The following is a 16,109-nucleotide window of genomic DNA, read 5'->3' as shown; positions in this document are numbered from 1 at the left end:
CTCCTCAGCCTGCTCCCTCTCTCAGAGGCTGGGGCATAATTCACATTTTATGAATGGAAAACACCCTCAGCTATATTTAGCAGCAGCCTGGACCCGAAGGGCAGGAGGAGCACTGCCTGTTGACTTCAAGGGCTTGGAACAAGCCTGCCTTGTTATGTTTACAGCACAGTGCTTTGCTAGAGAGGCCAAGAAAGCACCGAGCGGCTCATTCTTGAAGGCTGATGGATTAAGCAAACGGCCGCAGTAATTCAAGCCACATGGGGAAAGGGGAGAGGCGGCGGCAGGAGGGCTGGAGGGGACTCGAGGGGCTCCTGCCTTCCCCCACCAGCCATGGGCTGCCTTAATCTGCCTTTCACAGCAGGTCCCACAGTGGAAACGAGGAGCTTTGCAGCTCCTGGAGGAGGCACTTGCCTGCCACGAGGAACATATGCTCCACGTCGCGTGGCAGAGCTGGTAGCGTGGCAGAGCTGTTTATTTGCATAATCACTGATTAACACAAATGTCTCGGACAGGCGCCAGCCGGTTCCATGTTCTCGCTTGCGAGTCGGCAGTGCCTGTCCCTGATGGATCCTACAAGAGTCCAGCATGTGTTCAGGAAACATGGGCCGTCCCCCTGGCGCTGGTGAGCTGGGCTGCCTGCAGAGCCCGTCTGGCAGCTCTTCTCTGTGCTCCTGAACTGTACGTGGAGCTTTTCCCTGTCCCCAAGGCAGCCAGGAACACGGGTATAAAATCAAGCATGAAAAAACCTTTGCATCACTCCAAGAGCTGGGGATTCAGGAAAAGCATCAAGTGCTTCAGGGGTGCTCAGGATAACCTCCATCAGGCATGGTGTTACACAAGAATCCCCAGGTGATGGCAAGGCTCCAAGGCAATGGAGATCCCCTGCTCCCAGTATCCAGGGTGTAGCTGGGGCTTCCCGGCGCCCCACCACACCAAGGAGCCACTTGAGGTCCCGGCAGTGAGCGTTACCTTCAAAAACATGCAGAAGAAAACAAAAGCTTGGCTTTTCCTCCAGGACACAGCATCCCAGAGGAACATGAAGCCCGTTCCGGCTCTGTCTCCCTCCCTGCCCGGGCTGTGTGACACTGTGCTGCCCGTTTGGAAGAAGCTGCTGCCATCTAGTGAGCCCGGCCCGGCTTGGCCCCAGCCCCGGCACACAGAGCACAGCCTCCAATCCACAGCCTCCAGCCTGCTGAGCACTGCCACACTCATCACACCACCCACACCCATCCTGCCACAGCCCACGCTGCTCTGGGGAAGTGTCTGCATTCCCAGCCCCCCAGAACGGGGAATGTGGGGATGCTGCTCTACCCAGCAGAGGGAAAGGTACAGAGAAAAAAAACCCTTTTCTTGGAAACGTGGTGCCCCCAGGACTGAAGCCCAGGGCTGGTTCACTGCACAAACAGGGCTTGGCCAACAAGACTGAACCGAGGGGCCAATTACTGCATCATGAGCCATAAAATGTCCCCCCTACCAAGCCCCCACACTGGTCGAGCCCTGCCCACAGACCCCAGTGGGGTCCCATTACCCTGAGCATCCCTTCAAGGGCACCAGCACACAGGGCTGCAGGTTTGGGCAGTGCCCAGAAACCCTGTGCTGACTTTATCCTTTTTCTGACAGAGCTATAAATTACCCAGCTGGGCGTCAGGATGCAAAACTATGCTGGGGCCAAAATAAACCGAGTTGGGTTGCTGAGGAATTACAATTACCTGCTCAAGAGGCTTCCAGTGCATCAGGAACTCCTCAGGCATGAGGTCCTGCTGGCCAGACCTTAAAAGAAAGCCAAATAGCATTAAGGACAGAGTGAGCTGGAGACACCCATGGGTGCCCATGTCACCAGCAGTGCCAGGAGCAGGTATTATTAGCCCCTGTCCTGAGATGGGCTGTTCAGGGGCAGAGACTGCCACGCTCCTGTGCCCACAGCCCTGGGCACTCAGCCCTGCCCACACAGCCAAAAAGCTTATGGAAAGTTAGGTTTCCTTTTTTCTGTGGGTTTTTTTCCTCAAAACGAGTCAAAACCAAGTTCATTCCTGGCAAGCTCTGGACTCCCTGCAGCTCAGGGAAGGACCAAGCCCAGGGGCCAGCAGTATCCCATCAGGCTGCATCACTGGACCACTGCCCCAAGGCTGAACCTGGGGCTTGGTGACCAGATCAGGGCTGCAGAGTCAGTACTGGACACGGCTCCCTCTGGCCAGCCCCCCACTGCAGCACTGCTGAGGCCTCTGAGGAGCTCAGCTTGGAGGGGGGGTAGGATGGAGGGAGCTGGCAATCTGCTTTCATCCTGCTCTCAAAAGAAACACATGGATAGTTTTCTCAGAATTCACTAGGGAGGGAAAGTAGCTTTTTAAACAGCTTAAACAAACAACCGGGATTGAAAAGCCCAGGCCTGATTTCCATGCGCTGCTGCAGTAATTAGGGTGCAAACCAGGCAGGCAGTTATGGGTCAGCACTGAGGAGGAAAGGACTGGGCATAAATCCCTCCCCATGAGCCCAGTGAGGTCTCAGTGTCAGTGGAGCTGCCCGTGGAGGAGCTGAGCAGTGCCCCTGGTGCTCGTCCACAGTTCCAGGGCTGTGGGGCTCAGCAGGATCCCAGCGTGGCTTTGCCCGGGGCACCATGGGCAGCAGGCAGTGTCATGCAGTGCCATGCACAGAGTATGCCAGCACCCTGGCTGCAAGCACCCCCCTGCCCCATGTCCTGTTCAATCCAGCCTCCTACCCTGGCCAGTTTGGGCTGGGACAGCTTAGTGGTGAAACCTGAACTCTCCCCTTGGTGCCCCTCACCTCTGCATCAGGCCTGGCCAGAGGCAGAAGAAAAGGTACTTCATCAAACCCTCTCCAGCGTATGGCTAAATAAACAGCAAAGCAGGATTGGTGCTGAGAGATGTGGTGAGATGTGCTCTTTGGTTCCTGCCTTGGGGTGAGATTTGTTCTTTGGTTTCTGCCCTGGGGGCACACCAAGAGCGTGACTCTGGGAGAGGAGCCTCCACTCCAGCCATGGCTCCCAGGAAAGCTCAAGATGCACTCAGGGTTTGTCCCCATGCCCCTGCCCCGTGTCACCAGCCCCTCTGGGCTGCCTTTGTGGGTGTGCATGGCCCCTGTCCCCTCGCACCCCACCAGGAGCCGACACGTGCGTGTGCCCAGAGCCCCCGGGCTGTGCCGGGGGAGCGGGTGGGTTTGAAGGGCTCTTTGTTCCCCTGTGTAATTATACCTGAGCAGGGGAATAGAAACGTGCTGAAAACCCCTCGCTGGACCTTTCTGACAGGAGCCGGGGCGTTCGGCCACACAGTGGCCCCATTGTTCCTTTCCGTGCGCTGGGAGCAGCAGAGCACCTCCTGCACCCCCTGCTTCCCCGAAATAACCACCCTGTGATTAAAAACCGTGTCTCTTCCCTCCAATACTGGGCAAAACACCAAGCCTCGCCCCTGTCCAGGGCTGGCAGGGCAATGCTGTGGTAGTAAGGGCAGTGTCCACAGGTGAGCCAGTGCCTTTGTCACTGAGAGCACCCCCAGCACCCCGAACCCTCACACCAGCCCGGCTGGGCACAGCCATGGGGATATCCCCACTCTTGTCCATCCCTGCCCTTGCCAAACTCCACGGGGGAAAAAAGGCGAGGGGTAGAGCAGGGAGGAAGCAGAGGGAATTAAAAAAAAAAGGGAGGGGAGGAGAGGGGAAGAGGGAAAAGAAAAAAAATGGGAAAAGGCAAAACAAAAGGGGGAAAAAAGGAAAAAAGAAAAAAAAAAAAAAAAAAGAAAAAAAAAGAGAAAAAAAAAAAAAAAAAAAAAAGAAAAAAAAAAAAAAAAAAAAAAAAAAAAAAAAGAAAAAAAGAGAAAAAAGAAAAAAAGAGAAAAAAAAAAGAGAGAAAAAAGAAAAGGAAGCGGGGGCAGATCCCGGGGGTCCCGCGTGCGGTGCCGGGTGTGCCCAGGAGGGGGAGGCAGACACGCGGAGAGCGGGGAACGGGCCGGGAGGGAGCCGGGAAAGGGGAATGTCCGGGGGGTGTCCCGGGGGATGTCGCCTGTTCGGCGAAGAAGTTACGGCCGCCCCAACCCTGGAAGTGTCCAAAGCCAGCTTGGACGGGCTTGGAGCAGCCTGGGCTGGTGGAAGGTGCCCTTGCCCACGGCAGGGAGGGTGGAAGATTACCTTTAGGGTCCCTTCCAACTCAAACGATTTTGTGATTCTATGAAACACGACCCTCAAGGAGCCGCTTTGGTACAGGTGACAGGCTTGGCCCCCCCAAAAAACACCAGAGTTTTGGGCATCACCACCTGCAGCACAGCTGGCACCAGGATAGGACAGAGGATAGTGAAGGAGGAGCTGAAAGGTTACACCCCATTTTCCAGCTACCCGGTGCTCCTCCAGCCAGGGAGCATTTGGGAAGGGCAGACCTGCCCCCGGGCACTCTATCACATCAGTACCTGGGAGGCTTCCAGCTGTTTTCAAGCCTGGTGATGCAGATCCTCAAGGTTTTGGTTTTAAAACCAGAGCAGCACTAAAAAGAAAAAACAACAGTGTGTCATCTCTTAGGTCAGAGATGAAGACCAGGAATGCACAAGGCATTAGTGCTTCTCAGGATACACCAGGAACAGGCAGGATGGCCAGGGAGGGCAGAAAGGCAGACAGAGGGAATGGTGACAAATCCATCTCAGGAACTGGGGCCTTGCAAGGACAGGCAGGCAGCCAGTCTTGCGCTCCAGGGATTTGCAGACTCCTTGTCCAGACTGCTTTGCAAAAACAAGGCACTTTTACACTGGGGGCGGTTTTGGAAAGTACACGGGATTCTTGCAACGCAGAGACAAAGCCCAGGAGAGAAAGAAAGGGGAGGAGGAAAACAAAAAAAGACAACCACAGGTTGTTCCAAGCAGCACATCCAAGAACCTGTCACAGCCACACGAGGAACAAGAACTCAAAGATCGCAGAGTACGTCACTGGTGCACTGACAAACACGGCCCCCACGGAGCTCGGGAGGGCCCTGGGAGCACATGGCTCTGCTTTTCCTGGGACTGGATCACATTCTCAAAGGACCTTTCAGGGAGCACTGGTGACAGAGCAAGCAACATGCACATGCTACTCCCTCACCCCTGAGAGAGCCTGGGTGTTAGTCCCAATTTGTTTCCTTCGCCCCTGCTAAGCCAAACCCCTTGGAGCAGGAATTCCCACCAGGGAGAAGGGAATTAGATTTTCTCAATGACAATAATCCATTTAAATACAGCACTTCTGAGGAGCCTCAGCACCGTTCCCAGCGAGCAGCTCTGCTCTCTGCACAGCCCACCTGCCTGGGGAGAGAGATGGGTCCTGTCCCTTGAGAACACCCAGCTGGCAGAGCAGAGGGGCTTGGACAAACAGCAGTTTCCTCCACATCTTGCTTAAAAGAGCAGCTGTTTTAGTCCAAAACAGGATGAAGTCACCTGTGGACTTGCTCCCAGAGCAGCTGATCCCAGGCAAGCAGAACAGCTCTGCCCTCACTTGAAGGCCTACGTTGGTTAAACAGGGTTGGCTTGAAACTTGGTGGAGAAAGACCCCCAGCACATTGTTCTTCTTGAGGGTACAGACGTGCTGCTGTTACCAGGGGACAGGCACAGGGCTCTCTACTTCCCTCTGTCCCTTCTAGCTGCAAGGGGACAGCCTTCTCAAAGTGCCATCACAAACTGATCACCAGAGACAGGACAGACTCACCTCAGGGTTCTGGGCTGCCTCTGCTTCACTTGCTTGGAGAAGCCCAGGGACAGTGGGAGTCACTGGAGGGGCAGATGCTGGAGGCAGCTCTGGAGCTGCTGACAAAGCCTCTTTGAGCTGCAGCCACCAAGCCAGGTCCCAGCGTGCCTCCCTTCTTGGTAAACCAAGAAGTTACACAAACACGAGCTCCCAGTTATCCAGCTCCCCAAAGAAATTTCAGATCAGAAACAGTCCAAAAAGCCAGTTTTAGAAAGTACCATTTATTTGAGGGGAAAAAAAAATAAAAAATCAGTAACAGTGGAAAAACCCCAAGAGCAATTACACAAGAGAATCTAAGTATCCCGAAAAGCGGACACGGCTCCTGCCTTCCTGGTAGTGCTGTCCACAGGCAGCACAGTCCTCCCTCTCCTGCCCAACCTCCAGTGAACTCTGTGCAGCTTTGAGAGCCTCCCAGAGCCCACAATTTCCCTGAACACACTTGTACTGGGACCGAGTGAGTCACCCAGAGGAGCTCTCCTCTCCTCTCCCACCCATGTCCCAACACACACTTCCCTGTGTTCCCACCTCGATTGCCTCACCCTGAGAAGGGGCTGAACTTTCTTCTATGGCCTCTCTGGTTTTGGCCTCAAGCCTACACTGCAAAGCCTCAGTAAAGAGGCTTCAGGAGCCACAAGATTTCTGAACAGCCTTTGCAACTGCCTGGTTTCATGCTGCCTACCCAGGCACTCAGCTTGGGGACCCACGCTCTGATTTTTGTTTTAAACCACACCAGACTCTGAGCTGCAGGACATGACTCACACATAGCTCTGTAAGACCTTCCTGACACAGAGGCATCAGACACACATCACCCTTCGCTCTGGGGGGATTGGTCCAATCCAACTCCCAGTGGAGGCAGGAGCCATCCATGTACAGGATATGTTAACAAAGACCCATGGCAGGGGGTTCAGAGCTTGCATCTCTGAAAGCTCAGTGCTCCCAGGTGGGAGATGCTGCTCAGGCAGAGCTCAGCTACCAGACCCAGCCTTCCACAAGAGGCAGGACTCGGCACAGCACCACAGAGGACTCTGCCACACAGCCAACCCCCAAACATTAAGGTATGACCTCCATACTGCAGGTTTCCAATGCCTGCTTCAAAGAGCAAACCCAGGTGGGGATCTCTGCTCTGATTCTCGAGGATCAAACCCAGCACTGATTCATGAGGATCAAACCCAGCACATCACCAACCCCAGCCCTCCTCCAGGCACAGCCAGGACACGGTGATGGAGCCCCAGGGCTGCTCCCAGCTCCCTTCCCAAGCCTCTTGTGCTTCACACAAGACAGTGGACAAACAGCAGCACAAACAAGATCAAAAGCCTCTTACACACTGTAAGGCTGCTGAAGAACTAACTCCAGCCTTTTCACTGTTAACTGTATATTTCTCAGTAAAATATATAATATATAGCTCTATAGGACTGATTGTAATATATTACAGCCTAGAAATACTCTTGTCTTTTCCCTACTTCAATCATATTATGCATCCAACTTTGCATACAGAAGTTATTGCCTTGAATTTATAGTTGAAATTCACAGAATAAAGCTTAAATAGTTTTCACAGAGACTCATTATATTAGTGTTTTACATAACAAGCATAAGAGTTACCAAATGAGAAAAGCAGCCATTTCAGAAACTATAAATAATTCTATTTTAAAAAAAAAATCCTAAAAAAAGTTATGAGAAAACCATAAATATCTTTACCCTCTACAGTAGCTGCTATAGAAGTAGAAGAAACCTGTAACACACTGTAGCTAACTCTGCTTCAGTTCAGAATATGAATCATATAAAACAGCATCTCTAGACAAATGCCCGGCCAAAGGAAACACAAAGGGATTGAAAAAATAAATCTGAGGAAATTAAAAAAGTAGATTATTTTTTTTATTATTTCAAAACAATTTCTACAAACTTTATATAAACATTAGGCTATTTTCTTTAAAATTTTGTTATAAAAAAAATCCTACAAGCAATCCTTTAAAAAAAGGTAAGAGACTGAAGGCAAGGAAAGGGTGTCACCATAGCCAAACACAACTGGCTGTCCCGATTTCAAGGACTAATGACCCTTGCCCGGGGCCAACAGGAAGAGACAGAAGTCTCCTGGGGAAGACATTCCCATAGGCCCTTTATGGCATTCAGGGATTTTGAGCCCCTGTGGGCCTTTTACTCCCTGATAAGGCAACATTATCTGTAGTGTAAGAGATTCATAAATAGTTCTCCACAGAAATGCTTCACATCAACAGCCTGCAAGACATCTAGTAGCGAGATTTATAAAAAAAGCCATCTTCTATAGAAGCAGCCAATCCCAACACAGCACACTGGATGCAAACACATGGTGTTTGCTTCCATACAGTCTGGTTTGTGTTTATATACCCTCTATAAAACCAAGCAGAAAATTTGGCATCTTTATTCTTTTTACACTAGCTTAGGAAAAAAAAAAAATACACTGAGTTGTTGGGTTTTTTTTTTTCAGACTCTTTGTATTTCATTGGGCCCTTGTTAGCTGAGCAGGATGGGAAGGGTCACGAAGGAAGTTTGTTTGTTTTTTTTTTTTCTCTCAAAGTCACTTTGAAATTCAATCCAAAAAGAGCATTTGTTCAGCACATCTCATCTGAGGGCACAGTGTTTCCATACAGTTTGTTTGTCCCTTGATGGGCACAAGGTGCTGCTGAGCTTTAAGCATAGAACTCGTTTGTGGGGGCTTTCTTGTAGATGGGTTTCTTCCCCAGGTCGTAACTGCCCTCGTCCTTTTTCTTCATGCGATAGACCAAGAGGAGGATCAGGAAGATGGCAAACAGGAGGCCCACTGCTCCTCCTGCAATGAGAGCTGGGGAGGAAAAAGAACATGGAATAAGTCAGCTACATCTCAAAATCTGCTTCAAGAGTACCAGCCCCCAGAATTGCCTCCAGAGTCAGTGTCCATGTGCCTGTCACCATATGTGCTGGCACTTCAGCAAACAGCAGATGTTACTGGGAAAGGCCAGAGACTGCTTCCAACCCAACCACAGAATACTCACATGTTCCACATTAACCAGTTTGTGCTAATCTTCCTGTTTAGTCCAAGGAAGAAATGCTGACAAGAAGATATCCTCCCTGCATGGAGGCAAAACTAAAAAAATCCACCAAAAAGAGCCCCACCACGACCCACAGGAAAATGGTGTAGCTCCAATCTGAGTGCTTTGTTAACCCCCTGTGTGAGCACACCCTGGGGACTCTCTATTCCATTTCATCAGCAACATCCAACTGCCAACACCACTCCCCTTCAAAAAAACCCCAAAACCACTACCCCAAATATCAACACCCACAAACCCGCTAAAAACCACCAAGATTTCCTCTCTCCTCACACCAAGGGTGGCCACAACACTTGACTGGTTTATCTTTAGCTGTGACACCTACTCCTTGCACTAAATCAGCTTCTTTGCTAGATGGCTTTCCAAGCCACTCTTCCAGTCTCTTCCCCAGCTGGAAGGATGGCTGTGGATTGACACAGTGTGCCAAGGTTTGTACTGGACTATCAGGCCAAGTGCTTGAAGCAGCACTGTGCTAGAGACAGGCCTTTCCCACCTGCTGCAGGGGAGCCAGTCTCTTGGTTTTGCTCTAGACATCAGTACTCAGATTCCTACAGCTGGCCAGGTGTTCAAACCCCTTAGAGGGGTTGCTTGGCTCCTGAAAAGGCTCAGAAAAGGCAGGACTTGGGCACAGGTTAGAAGGAACATGCCTCTATTTGATATGAAAGTCTATGATGTCACTGGTTTACAGCCAGAAACGCCTCTTGTTGAGGCAGTATCTGGGTGCAGAGCAGCTGCCACATGACTTAAGCCAACAGTCAGCTGGCAGGCTCAAAAACAAGCTGTTTACCTCAGCAAGGCAAGCAGCAGGCTTTGCTGTTGTTTAAGGACTAGAAAGCAGAAGTCACCCTGCTACAGGTAGTCACAGGGGCAATGAAACTCATTCCCCTTGTCAGGAGGGAGCTGCTCCCCAGAGAAACAGGGAATAACAGAAGGCATTTTGATTTTCAGCATTAATGATTTATCAGGAGAAGGTGGAATATTACCTGTAAGGACTTCTGTTCTTTCAAAGATGCTGCTGTTGGCTGTGCTTGCCATGGAGATCTTGTTGGACAGGTTCTCTTCGACAGGTACAGCTTTGTCTGGAATGATTTCATTGTCCACCATTGTGTTTTTCTTCTCACCTTCTATCTTTCTCCCAGTATCTCCAGGGATATAGTTGTCAGATATCTACAGAACACAGACAAACCACACCCTTCAGTAAGCAGCACCCAGCCTACCTACAGCTGAAACCAGGAGGGTGTGCAGGGCATAGAAAGTTTGCTCAGTGCATTACAAGTGCACTGTTCCTGCTCCTGCAGGTGGATTCGTCCTCCTGACACGTCTTGCAGGGGGGAGGGTGTTCAGGGAGTTCAGTTCAGACAAACTGAATAAGGAGCTACATGTTGCTTAAAAAGACACAGGGGCAATACCTACCAGAGGAGTATCCATGGTGGTCAGATATATGCCTTCTTCAGAGTCTGAGTAGTCTGCAGAGGGGGTAAAATAAAATAGAGAGGACTAAGTTTTATTCCCATTACATGCCATTTTCCCAGAATTCACACTTCCCATACCAGCACCTGCAGACAAACTAGAACTCTTGTCCTCTACAACTCCCTCTCATCTACTAGTCCTTTTATCATTAATGACTTTGATTGCACAAGACCATGAGATGTAATCTTGAAACCCACACCTCTTATGGGAGGGGTCTTCAGCTGCATCCATTGGCCCCTGCAGGGCAGATCTGCCATAGCTTACTAAGGTAATGCCAATGGAGGGCATTGCTCCCACAGCCCATCCCTAAAGGATCATTCACCAACCCTCCAGATCTGCCCAAACATGTCAGCCACCGATTTCAGCACTTGTTCTTTTACTTTTAGAGAACAAATGTTCACATAAAGGGACACAGAGCTACAGAAACTGGTTTGGGCAGGGAGTTTTGCATGTCACAGAGAGTTCACTTGAACACCAGTTAGTCCTTCACCTTGTTTGGCCTCAACTGAGATATTAACTCTAAGCCTTTTAATACTGCCTCAACAATAGATTTTGTTTTTGAGTTTCTCAGCAGTTCTTTGGAGTTCAACAGGAAAGAGATCCAGCCAGTGCAATGCCTTTTCACTTGCAGCAAGACAAGCTTGGCTACACTCCATCTGTCCTCCCCAAGTGATTCAACACCGCAGCACAACCACTTTCACTGTTCTCATCTGAGTGACTACAACTCACAAGGCTCTCTCATCTCCACTTGACACTGTGGTTCCTCTGGAGCTCTGGCTGTGCACTTAGCCCATCACTCACGGGCTGGTGCTGAAAGAAATGTCACAGCATCAGCTGAGGTAGATCCATTTCCCCCCTTCCCTACTTACCTCCAGACCCAGATGACTCATCTATGTCCAACCCATCAGCAGTTAAGTGAGGCCTGAATTCACCAATGTCTTCATCATCCGGCAAATCCCCAGAGGCAGGGTAGTCAAGCCATCCAGCATCCATGGTCTCAGTTTCTCTCACCTGCAAAGGGGCGTGGAAAAGTGTTAAATATCAGGCAACTCCTCAGAAGCATTTCACAGAAGGTTCAGAGCCTGTGCTGAGCATGTCACTTCCAACAGAAGAACAGTAAATGCTGAACTTCCTCTCCACCAAAAACATTATCGTTATCAGCCTGGAAATAGCTGAATTCCCCTAGAATTTCTCAGAACAGAAGTGAGAGCCAGCCTGGGAGGGGAATTTCCTGAGCACTACAGATTCAAGAAGTTCACCTAAACACACAGGGTGAAAACAACACAACAGGATCTTGGTCAGGAGTTTGCATCAAAAGCATTTGGAAAAGCAATACCTTGGAAGGACTTGCTATTCCTGGGGGAAAAGCCTGGCACCTATAGGTCAGTTTTTTGCATAAAACCAAGGCCTCACAACCAAGGCAATTCCTCGCTTCTTGTATTGAGAACAAACCCATTTTATCACCCAAGGCTTAAAAACTGGTCTGTCAGTTCAGCTGAACTGCACTGCAATACAGTGTGACGTTCAAGAGCACTCACTATCAGTAATGACTCGCCTGAAGGAAGAGCTTCCCCTGCCTCACCTCTTAAAAAGCATGTAAACAAACAAGCCTGTAAAATATGTCCAGGATCCAAAGGCCCAAGGAGTGCAGTTACAGCACAAAAGCTGGAGAGCCTCCCAGATATCAGCTCTTTGGCCACAATGGCAATTTGCACACCAAAGCTCATTTGCACTTGGGACTTTCAAGGAGCCACAAGCACAAACCTCCTGCCCTCACCGAGGTTATGCAACTTCCCAGAAGTATTTCTCCTCTCCCTACAGCCCTGGGGCCAGCCCGGTGAGGGTACCACAGGTATGAGCTCTGGGGTTGCTCAACACCAGCCCACAGATTCCAGGTGCTTCCACAGCCATGAAATCATCCAGGTGGAGGAGGACTCAACCCCTTCCCCTAAGGCAGATGGATGGGTCTCACAGCCGGGGGCTAAGCTGGCAACATTCTCTCATGCTGAACGCCTGGGAAGACTGCGATGTCTTTACAAAAGTTTTATCAGGAGAGCATTTTTAAAACACCTCTTTACTCCAGTCCACCACATCCAGGGGGGCTTTTCTCAGTGTACAGGCTTACCATGAGCTACAGCCTCAGAGGGGTGAGAAGGATCAGAGACTGGGGACAGTCAGAGCTGCTGGGATCAGCCCTCCTGCTCCCCTGGCCAGGTGTGGCCCATCCCACAGCCCAGCAGTGACACGACTGATGAATTACATCCGCTATCGATCTCACACGCCAAGGCCAACAATCAGCCACAAGCCACATGTCAGCCTCCTCTGCCCACAGCCCCAGCCCAGATTCCAGCCCCATTCCCCTGCCCCTCAGCACATTTGCACACTGGGTTTGCCACAGACAAGGCTTTGTGGCCAGGCCAAGATGTTTCTCATTTTGCACCAGGAGCAGTGGCACTAGATGTGCTTTTTCTTTGCTTATTGAGGCATTTTGGGTCTCCCCAGCAACTCCGCTGCACGATAACCAGATGAACAGCCCAGAGGGCATGAAATGCCGAGGCCAGTTCTCCTCCCAGAACCATCTCTGCTATGCCAAGCCTGGCACTAGGTGTCAGGAAGGGGGCTGGGAGGAAGGTCAGCCTGGAAGAAATCCTCTCCCGGCCTGGAACCAGGCATTCCTAACGTTACGGATCACTCGCTCCAAGGGAAATTCATTTCAGGATACACGAAAACCAGCCAAAGCCAGCCCTGCAATGGAAACTGCTGCCAGCATGCAGTAGCTGTTCTCAGGGCAGCTCCTGGCCACTTCTTCCTGGCAGGAAGAGCTCAATTCCCAATCTAGGGCACCAGGACTGGGGAGCACGTTTGCTGCAGACCCGTATAATCTGGCTGCCGCACTGGGCAGATTGATGTTGGCAAAAGTGCTGTGCTGAGCCACACCCCGGTGCCAGCTCACCCTGTGCTTCACCATGAGTCACAGTCTGTAGTGTCCGAGCAAGGGCAGCTCCAGAAAAGCTGGGTTTAGTCCCCTGGAGTGGCTGGACAGCCCCCTGGCCGTATCAGCTCAGCCCAGCCAGGAGCAGACAGCCACAGCCATGAGTACACGCTGTGGAACGCACCGGGCCTGGCTATCAGAAAACCCTATTGAAATCAGGACAGGCAGTGTTTACAGCACAGGACATAAGGAAATTACTGACTCACAAGCATAAATAAGATTATATGGGAGCGTTCCCTGAACTCACTCTTCATCATCCTCTTGAGCAAGGACAGGGAAGTTCCTGGAAGCCACAAAAGCTTCTCAAACGGTACAGGAAACTTTTCCTGTGGGCAGTGAGCCTCACGTTCCAGATTCATCTGCCAGGGAAGTCAGAGGGCTGCTGGGCACCTCCATAATTATCCTTCAGGTTTCAAGGCATGTACTTCTAGGAAGCTGGCTGTAACTGGAAGCTGGGGCATGGGCAGCCTGGGAAGAGTTAACACTGGAGTGTGGTGCTTGAAGGGCAGGTCTGGAGCAGGCACATTCCTCACATACACACCTGTGAAAGGGCACACGGGCACTTTCACAGACTTACAAGCACGGGCTGCAGGCTTCCCAAGTGCCACATAAAGAGCTCCCTGGAGTTCTTTGCTTAATAAAAGTACACCCCTTTCCAAGGGCATCCAGTCCTCCCTACAGCTCTGCTACTCGAAGGGGCACTGCGGAAGGCAGCCGTACTTCCTCTGGGCTTGCAGGCTGCAGCCAAGAGGAAAAAGCTATGAGACTGCCACAGGATGATGGTCAGCCCTTGCCAACTCATCTCTGGCCACATTCAGCTTAACACCTTCTGCAACTGCCAGCTGGAGGAGGACACCAGTGCTGCTCAGAGTCTGCTTTCCACCACCTGTTGTCCCAGGACTGGAGCCAGGCCAGGGACTTGCTGGGAGAGTTGGACTGGGCGGCTGCACAGCTCCACCTCACCCTGGCAGCTGAAGTCAAGTCCTACTATTAATATGATCCTCTCTAGGAGGGGTCTGCACAGAAATCAACCTTTCCTGTGGGAGTCTAGTTCCAGATTTCTTCCTCATGTTAAGCAGCTTTATCCCCAGTAAGCACCATGGGAGATTAAAGAGTGTGCTGGAGAAGCTTTGCCTGCCTGCCAGTGGCAATAGATAAATAAATAAACAAATAAATAAATTATAGATTTTGTGCCAGACAACCAGCGCGTGAGGCACGTGAACTATGAGCATCATTCCTGGAAAAGCTGGGCACAGAGATCTCATGTTTGAGCCCAAGGCAGGCTGTACTACTGGATGAAGCCAGACACTGTTTGCTCAGTGGAGGTACAAGAATCGCACCCCTGGCACCCCAGGCAGCACTGCTGTGCTCCATTCCTAGCCCACTTCACTCCATTTTGTGCTCCTGGGGCCTTCCCTTACAGCCCCAGGATACTCTTCGGCTCTTCTCAAAGATCATCTATTTATTGAGGCAGCAAGCAAAGTTTGAATGCAAAGTGTGAATTTCCCCAGCCGCTGGCGAGTTCTGGGAAATAACAAACCCAGGCAGCTCGTCTGCCCCAGCCCACATGTCCTCACCACAGCCTTTGCAAACCCTTTCAAAAAAACCCAAATGATGTTTCGGGGCAGAGACAAAGTTTTCCAGACATGGAACTGGCTTTTACAGCTGGCCCTTGTCTCTGATCAAACACAGAGTTCATTAAAAGCTCCTTTGAAGGGTCACAGCCAGCAAGTTGCAAAGGGAGTCGGACCTGCAGGGACTGGGGCAGCCACAGCGCACGGAGCTCTTTATCAAGTTTATTATTTTGGCATGGAGACCCAGTGCTTGCTCCTGGTCTCCCTCTCCAGCACTATGTACACAAATCCAGGAGTAAACAGGAGCAAGGTGAAAGTCAACCTTTCCTAGACAAAAGCAGATGGAGCTGGGCCAGCCTGGGAGGTGGGGGCAGAGGCACAGACCTGTTAACTCTTTGTAGCCTGCAGGGACAGGCAGGTGTAAACTGCTCCCAGGGCTTTTCTCAGGTGCTCTGTACTCAGGGACGGTTCTACAGATCACCTTATTTCACTTCAGCAAGCAGGGCTACACAAAATATCCTTTCCAGACCTGTGCTGTCATGGACAGATGTCACCTCACACCACCACAATGCACACCCACATCAGCTCAACCAGCAAGGGCTCCTGGACAACACCAGCAGCTGCCTGGATGGCCCAGCCTCAGAGCCTGGTTATTAAGAGATCATTTGCAAAGCCTCCACCCACCCTGCCCCTTCCGCTGTCCTGCATCATGGACCAAAGAGCACAGAATCCAACAGGGCCTTCCCAGTGCAGGGATGCAAAGCTCTGTAAACCACCCAGCCCAAGAGAAGGGATTTCCATACAGTTCTCTTCCACTGAGCTCTTGCAGGAGCCCACAAACCAGGTGGGTTTTAAAACTCACACCAAGTACGTAAAGGAGCAAGGGTTAGGAGTGAGCTCACCCCCTCAAAGCCCACCAGCCCCACAAAAGCAGGAAGGTGGAGGAGTCTGACGAGCACTGGAAACAGCTCAAATTGGTGTGAAGCAGCCAAGTAAAGCTGATCTCTACAGGAGGGAGGTGTGCAGTGAGGCAACAGGCAAAGACAGCTCTATCTTCCCATCTGAATGCACATTAAAAAACATTATTAGAAGTCACAGGTGCTTCCAGCAACAGCTCCTGTTAGACTAGTAAGGAAAGGGTCGATATATTCCCCCAAAATACCCTTCACTCCTTCCACACTCCAGCTCCGTTTAGGGGGGAAAAAATAAACATACAAAAGTCATGTTAGTCCTGAGAGCAAAGCAAATATCAATATTTTGTTCTAGGTCACACCTAACTCCTTTAACATATTAGCCACAGTAAAA

The 16,109-nt window shown here is 50.8% G+C and overlaps 1 protein-coding gene across 1 annotated transcript in view; it reads right to left on the bottom strand.

Moving 5' to 3' along the window:
• Positions 1–5,909: 5,909 nt before the first annotated feature.
• The window catches only part of SDC4 (syndecan 4), a 19,255-nt gene continuing 9,055 nt past the window's right edge, over positions 5,910–16,109 (bottom strand). The window contains exons 2-5 of the mRNA XM_017822698.1: positions 11,108–11,249; positions 10,182–10,234; positions 9,752–9,935; positions 5,910–8,524 (exon numbers count right to left, since the gene is read on the bottom strand). Coding sequence (XP_017678187.1) covers positions 8,373–8,524; positions 9,752–9,935; positions 10,182–10,234; positions 11,108–11,249 — 531 coding nt within the window. The 3' untranslated portion in view covers positions 5,910–8,372. The remainder of the gene's footprint in view (positions 8,525–9,751; positions 9,936–10,181; positions 10,235–11,107; positions 11,250–16,109) is intronic.

Source organism: Lepidothrix coronata, unplaced genomic scaffold (assembly GCF_001604755.1).
Source record: "Lepidothrix coronata isolate B3197 unplaced genomic scaffold, Lepidothrix_coronata-1.0 Scaffold99, whole genome shotgun sequence".
Lineage (NCBI taxonomy): Eukaryota > Metazoa > Chordata > Aves > Passeriformes > Pipridae > Lepidothrix > Lepidothrix coronata.
The sequence above is the reverse complement of the archived record's forward strand: the minus strand, read 5'-3'. Positions and strand labels throughout refer to the sequence as shown.